Genomic DNA, 15,664 nt, shown 5'->3' with positions numbered 1-15,664 from the left:
GCTTGAAAGAAAAACAGCTATGGACTCTGCATAAAGAAGGGATCATGGTTATATTCCAAATAAACCTTTAAGCAAAAGCTGGTGAAGGCTGGGTTAGCCTCTGGGCTGTGGTTGCGGACCCCTGACCCAGAGACCTGACTCTGTGATTCCGTGTTTTCAGATTATAGAACCAGGTCTCACAAAGAGGGTGGACCTGAGCAGAAGGACTCAGCTTCTGCCCCTGTGTCAGCCAGACAGCAGCCCCTTCATCTGGTTTACTTGTCTGCTCTTATTCAAAGTTTCTTATTAGTGACCGGATCAGTTTAAGAGGCTCAGCTGCAGGCAATGGTGGCATGGTCTGGGGGAGCCATGGTCTGGGGGAGGCCCTGCGCTGTGCCTGAGCCTTGCTTTTCTCAGGTCTATTTGGCTAATGATTAATGGAACTCACGGAGGTGCTCTGCTCCATTGCCTCCCGCTCTCTCCTCTCCCCAAGCTATTACCACAGCTTTGGGATCACCGAGAGCTACATCGTTTTTCTCGAGCAGCCTTTCAATATGGATATTCTCAAGATGGCGACTGCATATATCCGGGGAACGAGCTGGGCTTCCTGCCTGGCCTTCCACAAGGAGGAAAAGGTAAGACCTGGCTGGGACCACCAGCCCTACTGGGCCTGCAGAACCCCAGCATGAGGACAGCCAGAGCAAGGTGTCCCCAGAAGCAGAGATGGAGGTTAGCACGGAGGAGGTTTCTTAGGGAAGGGGGAAGTGAGCTACCATGCAGTCTCCCAGAGGCATCAGCCAACCTTCAGAGAGTTCTGAAGCTGGGATGGTCCTTCAGAGTGGTCCCAAGTTAAGGCAAGGGAGCCCTGGCCTTTATGCCCCACATCAATAAGTCATTAGAGTAGACCATTCCCAAAGGAAGTATGACCTTGGACAAGGTGCCCTCATCAGCCAAGGCAGTCTCCACTCACCCAGCAGCAAAGGGGCTGCTCCTCATCCTAAACAAAATTTGGACTCCTTCAGCCTCCACCATCCACTGACAAGGCCCTTTCAGCATCCCTGTAGCTACTGTGTAATGCCAGGGAGGGGATGCGATAGATTATTCAGACATCATAATGACAAGTGTTCCACCAGATGGTATAACAGAAACGTTTTCAAGGTAGGTACACCTGGGTGCTCAAAGTATGTATGTATGTGTGTGTGTCCCCATGTATATATAATGTCTATATGTATGTATATTCATGTGTGTATATGTATCAATATGTGTATGAATGTAAGTATGCAATGTATATGTGCATGTATGTATTTATTTGCTGTTTTACTTGTGAAAAATATCGAATAATTCTCTGTGTCATCTATTCAAATAATACACAAGTATAGAAAGCAACATATCAAGTCCCCTTCCCACCTCCCTGTCCCCTCTCTTACCCCTCCTATCCCACTGCCTGCTCCAGAGGGAACAATCACTATCCATTCGATACCCTTTTATTCCTCTTTTTATGCACCATATATATTTTTATGTACCTATACAAATATATGTCCCATTGGTGGCCACTCTTTAAGGCCTATCTTCTCAGGGAGGAAAGTGAGGTGTTTGAGGGAACAAAGGGGTTAGGTAAGGTCCCTCCTCTGCTCAGACCTTCTATTTATTTCCCTTCTTCCTTGGAATAAGATCCTCACTCATGGCCTGTAAATCCTCACATGCCCTCATCACAACCACCGGCTTCCTGCTCACTCCACCTCCTCCTATATCTCCTGTATCTCCAATCAGCCAAACATGTTCCTGCCTCAGGGCCTCTGCATTTTCTGTCCCCTAGAATGTTCTCCCCCCAGATGGCTTCCTCCTTTAATTAATCTAGGTATCAGCTAAGGTGCCCTGATCCCGAGGCCTTCAGACCCTGGCCCCAGGCTTTCTGCATCCCCTGCCCTGCTTCATTTTTCTCAGTAGCACTGATCAACCTTCACACATTACATATTTGATTATTGGCTGTTGGCCTCACACATTACATATTTGATTATTGACTGTTGGCGTCACACATTACATATTTGATTATTGGCTGTTGGCCTCACCCCCATTGGAATATAATCTCCAGGAGAGCAGGGGCTTGATTTTATTTGTCTCTCCAGTTCCTGAGAAAGTGTCTGATGTGTCATAGGCCCTCTATAAATATTTGTGGAATGAATGAGTGGGGCACAGGTGCAGCAGGGAAGCCAGCTGAAGTTAGGTTTGCTCCACAGCCAAGTCCCTGAACACACTGAAGGGCATCCCACTGGCAAGAGCTACAGAGACCACAAGGCCTCCAATCTGAGGCCCCTGGGGACTCTCTGGCCTTGGAGAGTCCCATGGGGAGAAGACAGAGCCCCCGATGGCAGGGCAGAGAGTCCTGGGAAGGGCTTCGGAATGCATTTCAAGAACGTTCTGAAAATTCCTGTGGCTGACCCAGGGATTGAGATCCTGGGGAAGAAAAGGGCCTAAAGTAATCACCCTGGTACTCAACTCCCTACACTGACCCCCACCACCACACTATCGAAGTCTTCCTCCTCTGTGCCCCTTTAACATTCAAAGCTTGATTTCAGGGGAAGGTAAGAAAGAAGCAAACAAGCAGGAAAGAGGTGATGAAAGAACAGCCTGGAGTAGTTTGTCCCGCCCTACCTTTCAGATGGAGGGTGGTTGGGCCAAAGCTGCCAAAAGATAGAAACACCCCCCTCCATTTGTATTAGGCAATTGGGGCTGCAGATATGGCTAATTACCACCCAGAGTGATACTGCCTGTGACGCCCAGAGTGTGTGCAGAGGCCTAATGAGCTGATACCCACGTGGGCTCCTTAACTGGAACCAGGTCACTCAGCCCTCCAGGGCAGGGGCGTTGCTGTGACAACTGTATCCGGGTAGTAGGCTCTGAAGTGGAGGTTGGAGAAGGGACCCAAAAGGATAAGTGTGGTTTTAGTGTTTTAGGGGATGGAGCCCAGGGAGGCCTGGCAGTCTGGCTGTGGATGGAGCCCAGGGAGGCCTGCAGTCTGGTACCTGGTCAGTTCTCCCCAGCTTGGCTATTTCCAGGAAACTGGTATGTTGCCACCCACCTGGAATCATAATCAAGTGAAGGAGGGAAACAAGTGCGCCCTCTGGAGCCTCTCCTAAACACTGTCCTCTTGGTGATGTAGAGCCCCTGGCCCCTCAATTTCCTTCCTCTCCATCAGAAAGAGGTGATCACGAAATGTAACAACTGACAGTCCCCATTTACTCAATGCCTCTGCATGGCTGGCACTCTGGAGGTGGAACACAGAGGGCTGGAAAGGGGAAGGGACACTCCAGGGTCATGAGCTAGTGCATGGCAGTGCTGGTACTTGTCCCATACCCGATGCCACAGTGCTGAGCCAGTGGAGGGAGAGCTGACCCCTGGATGTGCATCTTCTTTCAGACTTACATTCATATTATCGACCGAAGGACTGGAAAGCCCGTGCCCACCAAGTTTTACACAGACCCAATGGTGGTCTTTCATCATGTCAATGCCTACGAAGAGGACAGCTGCCTTCTGTTTGATGTCATTGCCTACGAGGACAGCAGCCTCTACGAGAGTTTCTACTTGGCCAACCTGAACCAAAACATTAAAGAGAACTTCAAGTTCACCTCCATCCCTACCCTCAGGAGGTTCGCTGTGCCCCTCTGCACAGATAAGGTAAAGGGTTAAAGGAAGGCCCATTTTATTCTTTGGGAGATGTGAGCCCAGGTAGGAAGTTACTTTGGCCCTGATTTGATTAATATTGAAATCCAAAATGAGCTGTTCTTAAAGAAAGAAAATGTTTTCATTATTTCCCCAGAAGTGGTGGATAGTCATAGTAGAAACTTTAGAAAGTATAGATTAAATAAAAGGGGAAAAAATCCCCCATAAACCCCATTGTGGATATATCCCCCCAGGTATCTCTCTCTCTATTAGATAGATAGGTAGAAAGATAGATAGATAGATAGATAGAAAGATATACATACATGTTGATATATATGTACATATATAAATGACACATGTATACAGTACATGTAGATAGTTTGGCATATATATATATATATATATATATAGTCATTTAAGTCTGACTTCTTTCACTCAGCATAAGGTTTTCAAGGTTCATCTGTGCTGTAGCATGACTTAGTACTTCATCCCTTTTCATGGCTGAATGTGTACATACTCTTTTGTGTACTGCTTTTTTCACCTATTTGTATATCTAAACGTCTCTCCATAACATTAAATGTTTGTCTACAACATCATTTTGATATTTCCTGACAGTGCCCATGGCAGGGATTCAACACCATTAGTTTACCCAGTGCCCTGCTGTTGAATAGTCCTGTTCTTGCATTAGAAATGACCACTGGGTCAGACATTATCTTCAATTAGGGTGATGCTGCCAGGGCACTGGGCTTGGTTTTGGAGGCTACAGAGACTTCTGGCTCCAAAACTCACTGACTTCATGACCTAATTAATTTAAATGAAACCAAATTCAATTCAATTCAATTTTGATGGCTCATATTTACTAAATGCACTCTACATGCCAGATACTTTGCTAAGCTTTTTATTTTCCTTACCTCACTTCATGATCCAAACAACCTATGGGAGAGGTCTTCATATTAGCCTCATTTTACAAATGAAGAAACCGAGCCTCAGAGAGGTTAAAGAATGTTCCCAATGTCACAAAGCCCAGAATGGCAGAATCAAGAGTGGCATCTGCACCAGCCTGTCTCTAAACCCATCCTTGTAGCTGGTAAGAGGTATAACTCTGCTGATCTCCCAGCAGGCCTAACTCCTAGAAGGAACCCCAGATGAGTCACACTGACCCTTCTTAGGGCTCTGCAGGCCTGGGGAATAGAGGACACCCCCACAGTGCCCAGGAGACCTTCTCCAATTCTCACAGCTGGGCTTCTCAATGCCGGGGTTCAGGCATCTCCCAACCAGTGACTGGGGCCCGCATTTAAACACCAGGTTTGTTTGTTCCTGTCTCTCCAGCACGTCCCCATCTTCATCTGTGTGTCTCTGTCATAATCTTTACTATATTTCCTATCATTTACAAAGTCACATTTTTGTTTAAATCAACTCACTCATGAAAGGAAACATATCACTATACAATAGAAAGCCAGCCTTGCTTGCTGCAAGTAGAAGGCAAGCATAAGAATAAAAAATGCAAATAAAGCAAAGGTCTTAAGCTCTAGCCAGATACTCCTGCTTGCCAAGACTTAATCTCTTTGTTAATAAGAAAATTATAAAAGTATTAGTTGTTAAAGACACATTGGCACCGAACTGAGACTCTCTCCTTGACCCAGTCAGAAAGATTGGAAGAGAAAAAGAAATTAACTTTCTCTCCAGGTGATTCAGGGCTATTGAATAAGTGGCTATGCCCCACATGAGCATCACATGAGCCACCAGCCTTTGCAGCCCTTGCTTCGGGCAGTACCTTAGTGCAGGGCCTTTGACCTCATGTTCTGGTTTCAGGAAGCAGTGGGGGTCACAAAACACACAGGTGGCAAATCCTTAGGCTCAGTCCCCGCCTCATGCCGACCTCAGCCAGGGGATGATACACAGAAAGGAAACGTGCCCTCCCGCTGCCCACACATTATAGGATTTTACAACCTTTTAACATGCTCAGAAATGGTTTGCTTCCTTGGAACCAAGCTAAGAAGTTTAGCATGTACATTTTAAAAAGGCTCTGTATGAGCCATCTGAGGCTTTGAAAATAGCAAAGAAGAGTGAGCCCTGGGAAAGGTAGCTCTGGCCACGCTTTTTAATTGCTATTTATTGTCCCTTAAAATTGTCTTCTTGCTTCACTTTCAAGTCGCCCCGCCTGCATATTGAAGTCAGAAAATCAAGCAGGCGGACATGGCCTATATGCCCAGATCCGGCAGCTCTAATTTCATCCTATCCAAAGGCTTATAAGGGAAGAACTGCTGGAGATGCCACCCTTTCTAAAATCATTTTTAGCCTGGGGCCTTTGCACATCCCAGTCCCTTGGCCTGCAACCTTGTTCTCTTCCCATCAGACCTCTACTTCAGTCCTGGCTGCAGGAAGATTTACCTGGGGGCTCTGAGACCATGTCAGTGCTTGCCGGGCCTCATCCCAGACCAGTGAAGGCAGAACCTTGGGGTGAGACCCAGTGTGGACATGGTCTCAGAGCCCCCAGCAAATTCTAATTCACATCCAGGGAGCAAATTTCTGCTCATCCTTCAGGTCTCAACATTACTACTCCCCTCAGATGAGTTCGTATACTCTAATGGCACCTGCAGCTCTTTGCCCATCATTTATCTCAAGTATAAGGAACTTCTTCAGTCACCTCTTCCTATTGAAGCTCTGAGAGGGAGGGCCAGAACTCTTTGTCTTGTCAGCATTTTATCCCCTGCACTCATCATAGTGTCTGGTACTCAGAGACTCCTCATTAAGCTCTTAAATACTTTCAGCGAATGAATGAATGATGAATAAATGAAAACATGAAACAGTCTCCAAAAAGATACAAGGTCTTCCTTTAGCATTGGAATATTTCCTCAATGGAAAGTGTTTTCCATGTAGAATGAGCAAAAATGAAATATATTCAAAAGTCTGGGACCTCGCAGCTGCCCCAGATTCTCTTGTGTTCTGGCCAGCTGGGGTCAAAGGAAGGAGGGGCCTCTTGGCACCCTCAGCCTGTTTATGTAGGGTGGCGCGGGGGTTGTCAAAGGTAGGGCTGGGCTGGGCTGGGAGGGATGTGGGCGTGTGCAGACAGTCCTGCCAGTGCCCTGCCCTTGTCCTGCAAGTGGGTTCATAAGCACTGCCTCCCCTCATGACAGCCATTTACACATAGGAGGCCATCATGGGAGGGGAGTGTGAGGCGATATGCACGTTGGACCTAGAAAGGGTAGCTTCAACTCCCAGCTCAGTAGATTTGGTTTTTATCTTGTCTCCAAATGCAAAAATGTCCCAGTATGATAAAAGCAGCCACCATGAGAGTTCATATGTGTCAGGCCCTGTGTTATCTGACCTTTTCTGCTCTTAGACCCTGGCAGTATGGGCCCTTGCTCTGGTCTTGGCACTTTGGGGACCCTGATCTGGCCTTTCTCCAACAGTGTACCTTCTCCACAGAGTGAGGAGTCCCTTCTTCACAGGGTGATGGGGTCATGCCCACCCAGAGGGGCACCCTCCCCAACCCCAGCCATGAACCAGCTACCTGGGATGACTGAATTCCCTGCCCAAATAGCCCCAAGCCTGCTTGCAGTGCCTGCCCCTGTCCTCTTCAGGGCCCATGAGGTAGCCAGGGCTGGCTGTTGGCTTGGTTGTGTTGACTGAGGTATGGTATCCATGTAGTGGGAAGAAAAGGGGCAGGGACAGGGAGCCCAGACCCAGAGGCTGGCCCTTGTTCTGCCCCGCTATTCCAGCCAAGGGGTCCTAGAATTCTAAATTCACACTCTTCCTTCCAGACCAGCAATGTGCAAGAGAACCTGCTGCGATGATGAAACATCCTCTCTCTGTCTGTCCAGCATAGAAGCCACTAGCCACAAGTGCTATTGCAATATGGCTAGTGAGACTGAGGACCTGAATTTTAAATTTTACTTAATTTAAATTTAAATTTAAATTTGTATCAGACAGTGTAGTTCCACAGCTTTATGAAGGTCTGTACGTCAGGGTAGAGGAGAGGAAGGTATTTTACTTAACAGTTTACTATATTTAGACCTAGGTTTGGTGGGTCTCCACTCTTATCCAGGGTCCTGCAAATTTTTAGGAACAGTTAAATACTTCACATGCTTCTCACCTAGTCCACATGACGGCCCTCTGAGTGATTTATTATTTCTGTGACTACAGATGAGAAAGTCACTTGCCCAATATTGTAGAATTATCAGGATTTGAATGCATGTCTACCTGGCTCCAACTTACTAATTACAATGGGTCTGGCCCTAAACCGGGTGTTTTCATAACCATTAATAAGTTTAATCCTAACCATAATCCTCAGATGCAGGTTGAAGCAACCTCACTTATACTCACCATCCATCCAAAAGTTATGAACTGCCTCCGTTTTACAAACAAGGAACTAGGCTCAGGGAGGCCGAACAAGTTCACAGAGAAAGCTATAGAGTCAGATTTCACGCCCAGGGCTGCTAACTCCAAAACCAGGTTTTAGGGGGATTACTAAGATTATTGCTTCTCATGAAAGTTCCCTCGAGTTTAGGGATTTCAAAGCAAGCCTGCAAGACTTTGTTAAATTCTGGCTGGAAAGCAATTTCTTCCCAAAGCCAGCGAGCATGGTGGCCACTGAAAGCAGCCGAGTCATGTTCATAACTGCTGTGTCTATGGAAAAATTCAGTTTATCCTTCAACCAGTCTGACCAGTTTCAGGCTGGAGTTATAAGACATCTCTGCAGATCTACTCCCTAAGAATCAAGCCCGGGACATGCACAAGAAGCCTGTTGCCATCACGTGACTAGCAAGGCACCAGGAGGGGCCTCACACCAATCTGTGGTGCTGGGCACGTGGAGGCAGTCAGAGTTTCTGGTTATAAGACACCGCAGAGATGCCAGGCACTGGGTGACTTTTCCATGCACCTCGTCTCCTTTAATTCATACAACCACCCCGCAGAACATGTTTTGCTCCTTAACAGTTAAAAGCTTGCTGAGTCATGCATTCGCTCATTTATTCAGCAATTACTTTGTGGGAGCTATGTGCCATGCACTGAACAAAAAACTGGACCCTGTCCTTATAGGGGAAGACAAGCATAAAAGAAGGAAGCCTTCCATTACAGGAGATAATTACAGCTTGGGACAAATACCTTGGAGACCCTGCAGACTGAGTTGTTAAGGAAGGAGATGTTTGAGTTGAGACCTGCAGGATAGGAATGGGCCACCTCAGGGCCTTTGTACCTGCTTTGTCCTCCACTTGCAATGCTCTTGCTTCCGAGCAGGAAAATCGCCACGTGAGGGTCTGGGCCCAGGCCCCGCTTCTCTCTGTGTGACCTTGGACAAGCCACTCTCCTTCTTTGTGCATCAGTTTCCACTTCTGTAAACTGAGGGTTTGAACTAAAATCTCGAAGGGCCTCTACAGTTCAACAGCTAAAATGCAGTAAATTTTCTCCCCTTCCCAGCAAAAAGCAGCTATTGTTCAAATAGTCTTGTTTTAATTATTAAAGCCCATTTTGGAAAATTTGGAAAGTAGACAAAAGTTTAAATGAGAAGTCAGCCATAACAATAATTCTCCCCCATAAACTCCATGAAGGCGGAGACTTGTGGTCTTGTTTCTCATTCTCTGATCAGTGCCTAATTTCAACTCATCCCCAGAAGTAGTGGCAGTAATGTTGTAGTAGTAGTAGTAGTAGCAGCAGCAGCAGTAATACAACAATGATATATCATCAACAGCAAGTAACATTTGTCTAGCACTTCCTTTTTTGTAAGTCATTTGCATGGATTATTTTATTTAATCTGCACAATAATTCAGAGACATACAATACATATAATATACCTCATTATACAGGTAAGGACACTGAACCTCAGAGATGCTAAGTAACTTGCTCAAGGTCTTATAGATAGTATGTGAGGAAACAGGGAGTAATAGTAGATGCTCAGGAAATATTTAATAAATTGTGTGAAATCCCTCTCCTAGGTTATAATGATGGCAGTAAGATACTGAACAGAGCAAAGTCTGATTGTAATTTGAGACCAAGGAATGTTCTTGATAGATATCTTTCTCCCAAGTATATTTTATTGAATATTTGTTTTCTTTTTAGCAGTGATGCATTTTCTTAGGAAAATACTGAAGATACAGATAAGCATGGAAAAAGAAATTAAAGTCCCCATAATGCTCCCACCCACTATACTGTTAGTATTTGGTATATTTCTTCCAGGTTCTTTTTAATGTAAATTTTTTAACTTGGTTCAGCTCTGACTGCATATGCAATTTACTCTACTGCTTTTTTCTCTCGGTATTCTAACATGAGCATTCATGTTATTATGAACTCTTTATAAACATCCTTTTAATGACTGATGCAACTTTTTACAGGTGAATCATCCAGTATTTAAAAAGTGAGAACTTATAAGTATGTTAATTTCACCTGTGAGAGATAAGGCAGCCCAGAGTAGGAAAAAAGAGCCATGGTTTTAGGGGCCCCAATCCTACCATCTCCCAGCTATGCAACCTTGGGGATGTCACTTCAAATCGCCAATCCTCACTTTTAACCTGGAAGCCCAATAGTATAATAGCTGCTTTCTGTGAGTAATGTGAGGCCAGAGCATTTTTTTTAATGTACACAGTAAAACAGATGTTTGTTCTGCATAACAAGTTTTCTTTTTTTGGAAAACTGATTCTTTCAGAATGCAGAAGTGGGTTCAAATTTAATCAAACTAGCATCTACAACAGCAAGAGCCCTGAAGGAAAATGATGACCAAGTCTACTGCCAGCCAGAGATGCTTTATGAAGGTAAATGCATCCTCTCACCCTGTGTTTAGGGAAGGGCAGGATTTCATGAAGATCCCCGGGCCTCTATGTAATACCTCCTTCCAATGCAGAGGAGCTACACTTGGATAAGATACAAAGAGGAAGGCTCTTGGGACACCCCAATGAAAAGCATTTGGGGACAGTTGTCTTTCACATACTTCAAACAGCTCAAAGGAAGGCACTGGTGGTCATTGGGCCTGATGACTTTCACGGCTGTCCTCTACAAATGCTGCAATGTATTGAACGCTGACTTACTGAACAAGCACAGCATGTTCATATTTGTACCTCTATACACTCACAATATCCTGCAGAATAGGTGCTATCAGTCCATTTTACAGAGGAGAAAACCAGGCCTCCAAAAGATTCAGTTACACATACGGTGTAAACTCCCTCGAATAGAAGTCACATCCACTGGAGCAAAGCTTCTCAACGTGCCACTGCTGATACCTAGGCCGCTCATTCTTTGGGGTGGGGCCATCCTGTGCGTTGCAGGATGTTGAGCAGCATCCCTGGCCTTGACCTACCTACCAGATGCCAGTAGCACCCCCACCCTGAATTGGAACAGCTAAAAACGCATCCAGACATTGCCATGGGGGGCACCATCTCCCTGATTGAGAACCACTGCTCTGGAATATAATAAGCCCAAGGGGCGGGGACCATGTTTCTGTGCTCAGTTTGTTTCAGTCTGGCTTAGCCAGGTCTGAGCTCAACACTTAAGTGTGAAATGAACAGGCTTGCCCAGGACACTCAAAGAGAGGCAGGGCGTGGCTCTGAAACTCAGAGTTTTGCTCTTCACGTTGGTTGCCCCACGTTAGGTTTAGGCATCTGGAACGGTATAGTCCTGGGGACTCTCCTAGGATGGCCTCAGATTTGCCCACTAAGAACCATTTCTGTAAACAGCATCCTATGGTTTCTGTAACAAGTTCTGTGTGGCATCACAGCCTCTTGGAATCTTTAGAAGTGAAAATATAGATCTTGTTCCTGATTAAGGCATCAACTTCCATTTCCTCTCACTCGCCACATGTGGGCAGAGGGAGGCTTAAAACATTATAGTCTTTTTGTTTCTGAGAATACCTGTTTATTGTAGCAGTCTTGGGCAATATTGAAGAGTATGACCATAGACAAATCCCTCCACCCATAACAACCCTTGGAAATACTCATCCAGTCTTTTCTATTGTGTAGGGATTGCTTAGCATATGCCAGGCCCTCTTCTAGGGGCCGCTCAGACACGCTCTCCTTCCACCCTGGCAGTGTCATCCTGTTATCATTCACATTAGATGAGTTCATATACATAAAGGGCTTAGCTTAGGGCCTGGCCCGTAGTGAGAGTCCAGCAAAATTTAGCCGTTATTAGAACAACTCTAACAGACAGGTACTGGCACGTATTATTCTTGTTTTAGAACCGAGGACAGCAAAGCTGAGAATTCAGTAACTTGCCCAAAGATAGGCAGCAAAGCCAGAATCTGAATCCAGGTGTCTCTAACTTGAAAACCTTCAACCTCTGCATTTATACTTTTACCAAATGTGTACCATACCATCTATAATGTTCTGAAATGGCCTTTTCCACTTAATGAATATAGCATGAGAATTTTCCCACATCCTGAAGATTCTTCAAGAATGTGGCTTTAATAGCCATGCTGGCATGAATCTTACTTTACATAACCAAACGCCTATGGATGGCCATTTGCAGGATAAGAGAAAGGGTTGGGGGTCTCAGAACAGGTTTGAGAGGCCCAGGAACGTCATGGAAAGTCTCAGGTCTACTTTGGGACCAACTGTGGGTATTCATTTCAGATTTAAGTATGTGGGTGGGCCCTCCTCATGTTCATCTTGATCTGTCTCTTGGAAGTTTCATGATTACTCACCTGTTAAATTAGATATCTTCCCATCTCAATAATCTATTCCCTTTCACTCCTCACTGAGCCTGATTATCATTTATGCCTTGGGTTCTTCTCATGAGGCCTTTATGTGGCAGGTGTGTCCATCCCTGCTTCCTCTTTTCTTGGACATTATATTTTCATCGGCAGTTGGCTCCAACTACCTGGCATATTTCATAGGAGGGGGACTTTCAATTTGGTATTTAGACTTAGAAATTTAATTTGACACAACAGGCATATATAAATATATATGCATTTACATGAACAAAATTTTAAGGTTTTTGGATTATAAAAGGAATAAATATAATGAAAATTTCACACAATGAGAAACTTAGAATGTACAATATAAACTATAAACTATAAGGAAGTTACCACCCTAGAATGCTTCTAAACTTTTTCATTTTTAACATAGTGGAGGTAATTTTATAATCAGCCTTTTACATTTAATCTTATGATATGGACACTTTTCCATGTTATTAAAATTCTTTGTAAATATTTTTACATAATGCTATTATATGAATTCACAGATTTAACTATTTCCTATTGACACTCCTTTCCATGGATTCAGAAGTTTCTTTTCACACCCACACACTCATGTGTGTACACATGAGTACTTTTCTTTAAGAGCTTTAAAAAATTGCAGTAGCCTCTGATTTTAATCATGCAATTATATTTGATTTCTATCTTGGATAATTAAAGATGTTTATATACTTAAAAACCAGGTCTGTCTTACCTTGCTCCTGAATCTTCTAATGGAGCTGGGGTAATTATCAGAGATTCCCTCCCCTTGCCCTATGACCACCCTGATCTAATCCAGGGCCTAAATCAAGTTCAGGGATCCTGACCTGGAAGCTGTTTTTGTGGACAGGATGCCCAGCCTGGCATGAAGGGCAGATGCTTGAGCCCTCAGTGATGGGGACTTCATCAGCTGTCATTCTTTCTAGGCGTAGAGCTGCCTCGGATCAATTATGCTCACAACGGGAAGCGATATCGATATGTCTTTGCTGCTAAAGTTGAATGGAGTCCCATCCCAACCAAGGTATTGATCCCTGTGGGATCACAGCCTACAATAATCGTGTCTGTCTGCAAAGCTGAATTCTCAGATTCCCAGAGTGGGTGACAAGAGGGAGGGCAGGAAGGAGTTCCCCTGGGGCACAGGAGATAGGTCAGAGAGTGAGGTCAGTTTGGGACAAAATACATCTGAAACAATGATGAGCCATGCAAAAGAGGGAGCCGTACCCAGTGGACTGAAGCTCAAGAAGAGAAATCATGGCTGGAGTTTATCCATTGATTTATTTCATACATGGTTATTGAGCACCAACTATGTGCTGCATAGTTGGATAAGGATAAGGAAGTGAAAAGGGGGATCCTATTCCCTGCCCTTAAGGAACTCGCCCTTTCAAGCCACGAACATACAGCCGAAACTTGGGGGATTCATTTTTTTAAAACTATTACCTGTGGAATGCTTGCTGTATCCCACGGACTATGCTAAGCTATACAGACATCACTTTTCCTTAAAAGCTTCATTTTTTTAACAATAAAATGGAAAATCTTTTTTGAAATGTAAACTACAGAAATGCACAAAGTAAGAAAATTAAGTTTCTAACACACACATTCACACACCCCAAGTCACTCCCCACTAATCTCACACCCTAAGGGGAAACAGGATCCTTGGAGATTCAGAAAAGTCCAGGGACCTGTACTTTTAAAGCAACAAAGGAATTGTATTGTACTTTAAATGTTTGCATTGAATACATTAGTTTATTTAATACACATAAAAATTGCAGTGTAATGCCAAATACCACATAGATTCAGGATTTTTATTTTGAAAAGAATTCAATATGTGGTATCAGCTATATGGTGTCAGGAGGACCTTCGCTTAAAGTTGGAAGAGGAAGCTCACTGCTTTCTTTTCTGTTGTTATGCTGACCAGAGGTAGATGTTATTTTGGAGTCTACATTGGAGGGGCTTAATCTCCTCTCTCTGTGGGCCTCGATGCCTTCGTATTCACAGAGAATAAGCGTGCTTTTCAAGTCATCCCCATATTTCTCCTCTTTGGATGTACAGATACTAAAATATGACATTCTCACAAAATCGTCCTTACAATGGGAAGAAGATGACTGCTGGCTGGCAGAACCCCTGTTTGTGCCCACGCCAGGTGCTGAAGACGAGGATGATGGTAAGACTCTGGGAAGGGGAGCCTGCCCACTGCACTCTGTGATTACCCCTCAAACAGAGATCATTGGGAGCAGTGACCCTGCCCACATTACACAGCTGGTGGAGCCATGCTTTGAAACCTAGGTCTGTCTGAGTCCAAAGCTGCAGAGTTAGGGAGTTCTCAAGACTACTCTTACTTCTGACATCAACTGCAAGTTCAGTGGTCCCCAAGACCACCCTCGGTTTCGATAGGACTCACAGAACACACTGAAAACTGTTATACTCCTGGTTGCAGTTTATCACAGTGAAAGGATGCAGATTGAAAGATGTGCATGAGACAACATCCAGGAGAGTTCCATGAGTGAGCTGCCAGTTATCCTCATCCAGGGGAGTCGTGGACCACACCACCTTCTCCCAAACCAACCAGGGAAACTACCCAAGTTGCTGACACCTGAGCCCTGATGTCAGAGCCTGTTTGGGGGCTTAGTCATGTAGCCATGGTTGACCTTTAGTCTTCAACCTCTCTAGAGGTCAAGCTGACTCACTATGATCCAGAGACCCCATCTGAATCACTTTGTGAGGGGACAGGTTATCTAGCTGGCCCCAGGTAAACAAAGACACTCTTATCAGGCATTCCCAGGGCTTAGGGGTCACTTGCTAGCAGCAAAGGACAGATCTCCCTTCAAGGAGATTAAGTTGTTTACTACACAGAAGCCTACTTCCTTCCAACTGATAACACCCCTCTCTACCAGAGTATATCTTAGTTTTAAAATTCATTTTCATGGCTGGGTCAGAGTTCTCCACTATCTAAGCGTGTAACTTATTTGTGTAGCACCTGGAAATGTGTACTTGTGGCTCACCTCTCTTTTCTGGGTTTCCACATGACCAAATGGTCCTTTTCCTTCTTGATTCTGCCTTTGACCCAGAAATGCCCTGCCCATATCCTTGGGGGTGCTAAGGAGGGTAACAAGAACCATGGGTGGGGCTCCCCCGCCCCCCACAAGCCTGCCAGCTGTTTCCCTCAGGTGAGAAGGAAATGGCTTTTTACCTACTGATCATGCATGGCACAGCACCAGGTGGGGAACCCAGTGACATTGTCATCTCCAAAGTGGGGGATTGTTGGTGCTACCTCCTTCTGAGGTCCGCCTTCCACTGGACTGCACGTGTATCTCGTACATTCCCCTGGGCAGTGAGTAGCGTTTTCAACATTTCATCAAAGGAGAGCCT

At 44.9% G+C, this 15,664-nt stretch overlaps 1 protein-coding gene across 1 annotated transcript in view; it reads left to right on the top strand.

The window, feature by feature from the left end:
• Positions 1-15,664, top strand: part of BCO1 (beta-carotene oxygenase 1) — a 31,884-nt gene that overhangs the window by 15,191 nt on the left and 1,029 nt on the right. The window contains exons 7-11 of the mRNA XM_006909848.1: positions 418-614; positions 3,397-3,654; positions 10,280-10,385; positions 13,225-13,319; positions 14,348-14,459. Coding sequence (XP_006909910.1) covers positions 418-614; positions 3,397-3,654; positions 10,280-10,385; positions 13,225-13,319; positions 14,348-14,459 — 768 coding nt within the window. The remainder of the gene's footprint in view (positions 1-417; positions 615-3,396; positions 3,655-10,279; positions 10,386-13,224; positions 13,320-14,347; positions 14,460-15,664) is intronic.

The sequence above is a fragment of the Pteropus alecto genome, unplaced genomic scaffold (genome assembly GCF_000325575.1).
Source record: "Pteropus alecto unplaced genomic scaffold, ASM32557v1 scaffold42, whole genome shotgun sequence".
Classification (NCBI taxonomy): Eukaryota; Metazoa; Chordata; class Mammalia; order Chiroptera; family Pteropodidae; genus Pteropus; species Pteropus alecto.
This window is presented reverse-complemented; position numbering and strand designations above follow the sequence as displayed.